The sequence below is a fragment of the Peromyscus californicus genome, unplaced genomic scaffold (genome assembly GCF_007827085.1).
Source record: "Peromyscus californicus insignis strain IS unplaced genomic scaffold, ASM782708v3 Scaffold_16__1_contigs__length_79575227, whole genome shotgun sequence".
Lineage (NCBI taxonomy): Eukaryota > Metazoa > Chordata > Mammalia > Rodentia > Cricetidae > Peromyscus > Peromyscus californicus.
The window spans coordinates 24,991,616-25,000,384 of NW_026294458.1; the positions used below are offsets into that span (position 1 = coordinate 24,991,616).

At 40.9% G+C, this 8,769-nt stretch overlaps 1 protein-coding gene across 1 annotated transcript; it reads right to left on the reverse strand.

The window, feature by feature from the left end:
* Positions 1 to 6,837: 6,837 nt before the first annotated feature.
* On the reverse strand, positions 6,838 to 8,362 carry LOC128112038 (MAP kinase-activated protein kinase 5-like). The gene has a single exon (XM_052740698.1). It carries the CDS (start codon positions 8,345 to 8,347, stop codon positions 6,884 to 6,886), a length of 1,464 nt encoding a protein of 487 aa, XP_052596658.1. The 5' UTR covers positions 8,348 to 8,362; the 3' UTR covers positions 6,838 to 6,883.
* Between the last annotated feature and the right edge of the window lie 407 nt (positions 8,363 to 8,769).

Below are 8,769 nucleotides of genomic sequence, written 5' to 3' on the forward strand. Positions count from 1 at the left end.
AAGCCTTTCCCTGTAAAGAGGGAAAAATCAAAATGAATAAGTGCCCTGAAGCTTGCGGTTGCTGTGCAGGGATCCTGAAGTTTCAGAAGATCTGGGAGTAGAGTCCCTCTCCTTCTCTCTGCTGTCTGCCTTTCTCTCTAGGGCTTTGTCTCTGCCCTCCCCAGAAGAACCTGTTTCCACCAGGCAGCTTCCTCACTGACAGCTCTCAGGACTCCCAGCTGCATCTGTCCTTGGCTGTCATCCTCTGTCTGCAGCTTGCAGAATGCTTCACCTATTCCAGCCCAAGGGCTTATGTTCCTGCTACTGCAGTGGGTCAGAATGACATTTTCACTTCTCTCTCTCTCTCTCTCTCTCTCTCTCTCTCTCTCTCTCTCTCTCTCTCTCTCATTTTTGTTTGTGATTGTGTTGTTGTCCAATTTACACATTCCAGAGCTGTCTGGACTGCTCCTCCTCCCAACAGCTGCCAGACTCCTCTGCCCCCGCCCCCCAAGGAGACTATCAGAGCAAACAAAAAAAAAAAAAAAAACAAAAAAAAAACAAACAATGTAGGAAGAGAAATTTCAAAGAGTATTCAGAGAAACGTGTTACTTCAAAGGCAGGAGCAAGGTCCCCCTGGAGCTCATTACTGTAGTCAGTGAGATAAGGAGAGAGGGAGCTGCTCAATGGATCCCAGGAGATGGAGAAATCAGAAAGGTGGTGGGAGGGGGGCGCACAAAAAATGCAGTTTAGATATTTCTAAACTCTGAACTCTATATATGCATCATAGATATAGAAATAACCCCCGGCTTGTCTATGTACTCAGGACAGTTACCTTAGTTGGTGTCTTCATCATTGCCCCAGACTATGGAGGAGTCTCCACTCCAGATAAAAGGAGACAGGGGTATAGGGACCACATTCTACTGTATAATGACAGCTTAAGCAATGGGGTTTCCCTGTCCCTTAGAACTATCCTAAGGTGGGAGGATGGCCAGTAGGCATCTGCAGGAACTGACACGCTGTTCTGCCTTCCCAGTAGCTCATTTTGTTTGCATAGCAAAATTGACAGCTGTGGGTATGCATTTTAGGAAAAAAACTACAAGAAGTGAAAAGCCATTCCAGTAAGAGATTCCTCTAATTTGCTCTTGTGCACCTTTCTACTGCAGCTACTAACTGTATTTGTTTTTCTCTACTTGTTTTCTTACTCATTAAATTCTGACACTTATAGATGAGGAAAAGGATGTTTTGTCTTGGTTTTGTTTTCTATCTCTGAACTTCTCAAGGAGTCAGTTCAAGAAATAAAAGATACCAAGGAAAATTATTTCTGAACTTTGAGTATTTTTGATTGGCAACTATTTTTAATTTTATTTTTCAACATGTAGGAACAAAATATAAACCTTTTGTATGTATATATGTGTACATATATACACACATATATACATATTTTCATAAGTGTGGAATAGAACAACACTACTATGATCATAATACAAAATAGTTTCATCACACACACACACACACACACACACATACACACACACACATACACACACACACCTCAAAATACTCATTATGCACACACACAGTGTTGCTAACTTGGCAGCTCAGCTATCATCTTTACCCCTAATAATCACTGACATAATCTCTGTCCCTGGAGGTTCTTTTGCCTAGAATAATACAAAAGTGAAATGATACAGCATGTGACCTTTATGTTTGGGTTCTTCAGTTAGGATAATGCATTTATCCATGTTATGACACAAATCAGTATTTTGTTGATCTTTATTACTGAATTATATTCCTTCAAATGAAAATAAGACACTTTATTGACCCATTTCTTAGTAGAGGAAGTTTAGTGACGTTCTCATTTGGAGGCAAAGCTGCTGCAAACATCTGGGCAAAGCTATTTTGTAGATATAAGTTTCAATTCAGTTAGATACATATCTTAGCAGAAACCATCCGAGCATTTGTCAAGTGAATTAATGAATAAATGACCATCAGGTGCTGTGGAATAATCCTCCTGTACACTGTGTGAATATATGTTGCTATGAGAGGTTTAATAAACAAGCTAACTGGCCAATAGTTGAACAGAACAAAGTTAGATTGGAAAACCAAATTGAGAATAATGGAATGAGGAAGGGCAGAGTCGGGAGTCACCAGCCAGACACAAAGGGAGCAGGAGATGAGTGTGCCATGCTAATAAAGATACCACCATGTGGCAGATTGCAAATAAGGAATACGAGTTAACTTAAAATGCAAGAGCTAGTTGGTAACAAGCCTGAGCTATTGGCCTGCATTTACAATTAATATAAGTCTCTGTGTGGTAATTTGGAGGTAGCTCCTGGGACAGGAAAACTCCACTTACAATCAGCATAACTTTTTTTTTTCTTAGTGTAAGCTATTCTCAGTTTCTTTCCAAAAAAACCTGGAATTTCCAAATACTATTTCACATTAAAATCTAGCTTACAGAATCATGATCCTAGTATTTCCACCTGAAATTTCACTTCAAAAGTAACAATGATTGGCTAAGGTGGTTAATTTTTATTTATAGACTTTTTAAGAAACAGAACTATTCTGTTTCTTTTTTAAAAAATGTATTTACTTTATGTATATGAGTGTTTTGTCTGCATAGACATCTTTGTACTGTGTGCTCATGCATGCATGGTGCCCATGGAAGCCAGAAGATGGGGTTAAATACTCTAGAATTGGAGTTAGAGATGATTGTAAACCACTTTGTGGGTGATGGGAATTGAATCTGGTTCTCTGTAAGAACAGTCAATGTTCTTAACAACTAAGTCATCTCTCCAGGTATCCTCTTTGCTTTATTGACTACTTAGATGGATCTCCCGTGGTACAGGTGAGGCAGGAAAGTTCAAAAGCATCGCAGCCTACAGGAGAAAATTCGACATCTAAAGTTCACTTGTATGTTGGGATGCTCTAGTTTCCCCAGACTACACAGCCTGGTGTTTTCTTACGGTGCCTTTGCTTTGAAAGTACAGTCCATGGCTCTCCCACCTTGGTGTCTAGTGTAGGAAGGTGGAACATTTGGGTGCATTATATTAAAGGCTGACACTGAACTGTTACTATGAGCATAGGCCTAATATCCTGTTAACCATGTGCATAGTGTGCAAAACTTGCTAACACCATTGGGAATTTAATTCCTTTGAACCAACTACTTTTCTTTTCACTCAAAGCAGTGCCATAAGGGTGCATTTCAATGATTTCTGAGTTTACCAAAATAATTTGTATTAAATAACACTTAGAGCATATTAATCTAAAATGGAACATACAATGCAAATTAAATCTTACAACTATTCCTGAATATTTCAAGTTCTGTTTACGTCATGTTGATAGGCCAAACTTCAAAATGTACCATCCACATATAATAATAATAGTCTTCATTTATGTATACAATTCTGATAAGCATGAACTCAAATCCTACATGAGAAAATGCCTCAAAGAGCTCCATAGATTTTAATGAGTTTTAGGTTACTGAAGATCCAGTGAAAACTCTTTATCTTCTTTTAAACAAAACAGTTCATCTATTTACACATCAAGTAGATTTTACATACAGTTTCAGGGAAGTGACAGAACAGTTGAAATGCATGCTCAAATTCCTTCATGATCCACGTCCAGGCTAAGAACTCTAGGAAGGGTTTATTATATGCATGCATAATGTTTGACATTTGTAAAGGCTTTGATTTAACAGTAAATGGGTGATGCTTTCCAACAGCAATGAGAATCTGATTGCAGCATTTTGACCAGGGCTTGTTTTCACATGACTTATGATAGATACAGTACAGAGAAACAGTGGAAAGTCTTTTGAAGCCTCTAGATTTAGCAGACAGAGCATGATCAGTTAGTTACCAATCTAATGTTTATAGAAGAGACTCACAAGTTGGAAAGAGAAGGAAGAAAGGGGGAGGGAAGAGATAGAAGGGCAGTGTGGGAATGACAAGGGAGAGAGGTGTATATATAATAGAAACATTAAAAGTCCTCTAAAAGTGATTATGGAACGGATTATGTTTATGGAAATACCGGGAGAGCATGATAATGAAAGAGAGAAAGGTTTCCTGAGGAGAACAAGCTGGTGTTGAATGAAAATCCAGAGAAGAGTCACACTATGGACAAATGGTTTCCTGCATCTGTAGCAGGGTAAGGACTTCATTTCCTTCCACCTGATCCAGTTGCAGGTCAGACCTGGTGCAGTCAGAAGCAAGTTTCTAATACAAATGCCTCCTTCAGCAGCAGCAAGGCTATAGTTATTCACCATCTCACTAGGTCCTTTTGCTGGGTTGCATTGTCCTTCTACTCTCTTGACATCACACCCTAGAAGAGTCCTTAAGGTGACACAAGGAGCTGTTGTTATTTGATACTACCTCATTGGTTCTCCTTGCCTCTTCCCACCCATTTCTAACCCTATGACACCAAGTGTGTATGGAGAGTCTCATTGACTGGTTTGCTTGTTGGTGTGTTTGTTTGACCTTAAGTTTTAGTCTTTTGAGATTATATTTTTCTCTGTAGCTGAAGTAGATTTCAAATTTATGATTCTACAACCTCACTCTCCCAAGTGCTGAAATTACAAGCATGTACCACAACATGCCTCAAGTCTGAATTTTAATCCTGCATCTATCACCAGCTGCTACCTTAAGCAAAGACTGTTCTAAGTTTATCATTTCTCATGATAAATAGATTCTTGGAGCAGCTAGCTACACATGCAACAAATGGGTATATTATTCTAAACTTAATAATCCAGGTTGTACATTTTTATTATTTGAAGTATTAATATGCAGAAGTAGAAACAAAGGAAAGGGGCATGTCAAAGGGAAGGAGTGGAGACAAGGCAGAAATGGGGACCAGTTGAAGGGAGAGAGAAAGAGGGAGGAGAGAGAGGGAGACAGGCAGGGAGGAAGGATGAGGAGCTCCGTGTCACCAGTGTGTGTCAGCTGATGCTGCCCTTCCTGTTCCAGTTAGGTTAATATGATCCTGGATATATCTAGGACTATAAGAATGCATTGAGAAAGAACATGCTTCATAATACATCTTATTTGTAGCCTTTCTCTCTCTCCTCTCCCATTTTCTCTCTCTCATCCCCCACCAATCTTGTATTTCATAAGTACTTAAACACTTGTTTGTACTTTGCTACAAATAGTATATACTTAGCATATCCTAACATACATAATCCATGTTCTTATTTATTGCATAATGTCTTATGCTATTTACTTTGAACACCTCTGTTATAATCATTGAGTGTAAGTCAGGGCATTTGTATGTTACAAAACAATTCCACCGAGGATTAGTGTAGCATGAATCTTAAAAGTTCTTATTAATAAAATCAAACCCGAGGCCAGTTATTGGGGTCAATGCTGGTAGATCAGAGAGACAGAACAAGCCACAGCTATCTCACCTTGCCAGTTCCTCAGCTGGTCCTGTTTCCTCAGACTGGAAGCCTCTGAGTCCTCATCCAGAAAGAATCTCAGCTGAACTGTGTTGCTCCAAAGCCTGAAAGCTTAACCAGCCAAATGCCTAACCAGCCAAATGCTCCTAGCCAAACGCTTCTAGTTTCTGGTCCTCACGCCTTATAAACCTTTCTGCTTTCTGCCACCACTCCCTGGAATTAAAGGCTGCTTTCTGGGATTGAAGGCGTGAGTCACCATGCCTGGTTGTTTCCAATGCGGCCTTGAACTCACAGAGATCCAGAGGGATTTCTGTCTCTGGAATGCTAGGATTAAAGGCGTGTGCTAACATTTTCTAGCCTAAGTATCTTGTGGCTTTTCTGTTCTCTGACCCCAGATAAGTTTATTAAGGTACACAATATTTTGGAGAACACAATACCACCACATTTCCTCTTTTTGTCTAAAATTAAAAAAGATTGTAACTAATACAAGAAAAACTATCTAATAAGTATATACAATATATATAGTCAAAAATTACATTAGCCATGTCTAGTCCATTAACCTTTGACAGATTCAGATAAAAACTCCATTATACATATTAACAATGTTCAGTCCAGTAACATCTGATAAACTCAGACCAAAAAATTCTCATTACTTATCTTATTTAAAACAAGTAGTTCCTTTTTAAAAGTAGATTCCATAATCTCCCTTTTTATCTTATCATATCCATATTCTCTCTTTTTTCTTTTTATAATACATTCAGTAGTCTACCTTTTGTCATTTTTATATCTTCCCCTTTTCCTTCAGTGTAGATTCAGTGATCTACCTATTTATCCTATTATTTCTTTATCTTTTTTCTCAGAGTAGATTCAATGATCTATCTCATATCTTATTCTCTTTTTCTTTTTGCTTTCTAGGGGTGAAGATATCTTTAGGGAATCTTGAAAAGAAAAAATTTAGGTTAATTGTCAAGTCCTGTATCATTTGTCCAGTCTCTGCATAAAAGGAAAGTTCAGGGCTTGTCACAAGTCCTTTCTCGAGTAGTCTGTCAGGCTGGATCATCTCAGCTAGTCATCTCAAAATTGTCCTGACCAGTTTGTAGTCCAAAGTTGATCTTTCCTTGGTGTTAATCAGCTTAATGGCTTTACCATAGTCCATGTGGAATCATTATTGTGGAGTTCTGTCGTCTTTTTGAAGATTTCAAAGTCACTGTTAGGCGTGGTCATGGTTCTCTGCAGACTTTTTTTTTTAAATGAAATTATGATTTATTTATTTATTTATTTGGTTTTTCAAGACAGGGTTTCTCTGTGTAGCTTTGAGCCTTTCCTGGAACTCACTTGGTAGCCCAGGCTGGCCTCGAACTCACAGAGATCCGCCTGCCTCTGCCTCCCGGAGTGCTGGGATTAAAGGCGTGCGCCACCACCGCCGCCCGGCCATGATTTATTAATTTACATAAAAATTACTTTTTACATTAAGAACTAATTTCTCTGATTGTTAAAAACAGTTTGAAGCTTTTACTACTGGGGCTCATGGGGACCAGTCTGCTCTTTGATCACTTGCTTCACAACCTCTGCCAGTTTCAGTGGGCCTACTTTATCTGTGAATCCACGACCATTCCAGCTGAAGCTCTGCAGAGCGTCCCTCAGGAGCTTGCACTCCCGGTTGTACTTCCAGGCTTCCTGCATTACTTCATTCAGTCTCTCATCTTCATTCTCTCCTTTACCAGCCTGGGGGAGGATACACTGGGCAATGACATCTCGAAGCTTTTCCAAGGCAATATTTGAATCCTCAGCTCCATTCTCATGGTCGTGTATATAAATACCATCCTTTGGTTTGGTGCCAAGTAACTTCCTCTTTCTCAGGATGGGGTTGTTCACAGAGTGTAGGGGTTTGAGGCTAACCTTGAGGTCCTGGATCCTCATATTGGCCAGCTGCTCGGCATGAGCCTGCTGGATCCCCGCGACCACTGCCTTATCCATCATCTGCTGAGCAGAGGGCAGCACATTATCCAGAGCCTCCGTCGAGTTGAGCCAGGGATGGTCCAGCACTCCCTCAATGGTGAGTCTTTCCTCTGGTTTGACCTTTAGGAGCTTCCTCACAACATCTTTGGCTATCTCTGAGATCTGGCTCCATTCTTCTTCTGGAAACTTGAAACTTCCTGTCATGATCTTTCTCCACATATCCTTTGGGATAGTCCGACTGTGGTGTTTGGAGTAAAAAGGAGGATATCCACACAGCATCACATAGATGATCACCCCTAGAGACCACAAGTCACAGCTCTTGTTGTAAGTGTAGGGCGTTGGCGAGGTAGGTATGATGCCAGACTTCTCCTTCTGATGCCTTCTCTGTGCTTCCAGTACCTGAGGTGCTACATAATAAGGAGTAAACTGGGGTGTCATCAAATCACCTTGGTCAACTTTAGCAAATCCAAAGTCACATAATTTCACAGGGGCATCCAAAGACTTATCCTTGAAAAGCAGATTTTCAGGCTTGAGATCTCTGTGCGCAATGTTTAGCAAGTGACAGTGCTGTAGAGCCAGGGCTATCTGCTTTGTTACTTGGCTGGCTTGCTTCTCTGTAAAGTGCCGGTGCTGCCTGATCCTGTGAAATAGCTCGCCCCCTTCCATCATCTCCATTACAATTAAGAGTCGAGCCCTGGGACTGGACTCGTGAGGAAACTGTACACTGTTAGCAAACACTTCGATAATTTGAACTATATTGGGGTGTGTGGCACACATCATGTGCAGACGCACCTCATTTCTAGCTTTTGGACGATCGAGAAGGATTTTCAGTGCAAACCATTCTTGAGTAGACTTCTTCACACAGACTCTGACTGGACCGCTAATTCCCGCTCCCAGCTTCTGAGTCCAGTTGATACTATATTCTTCCAAAATGGAGGTTTCCTTGATGGCTTTCTCCATGCCGCTATCCTCCGACATGCTCTGCAGGGCTCCCACAGCCTGGAGCGGCAGAGGCTGCATGGCTGTTCGGTGCCCTGGCAGCCCAGGAAGCAAAGGGCTCGGAGCTCGGGTCCCAGGGCCTTGGTTGGGCGCCAGATGTAGCATGAGTCTTAAAAGTTCTTATTAATAAAATCAAACCCGAGGCCAGTTATTGGGGTCAATGCTGGTAGATCAGAGAGACAGAACAAGCCACAACTATCTCACCTTGCCAGTTCCTCAGCTGGTCCTGTTTCCTCAGACTGGAAGCCTCTGAGTCCTCATCCAGAAAGAATCTCAGCTGAACTGTGTTGCTCCAAAGCCTGAAAGCTTAACCAGCCAAATGCCTAACCAGCCAAATGCTCCTAGCCAAACGCTTCTAGTTTCTGGTCCTCACGCCTTATAAACCTTTCTGCTTTCTGCCACCACTCCCTGGAATTAAAGGCTGCTTTCTGGGATTAAAGGCG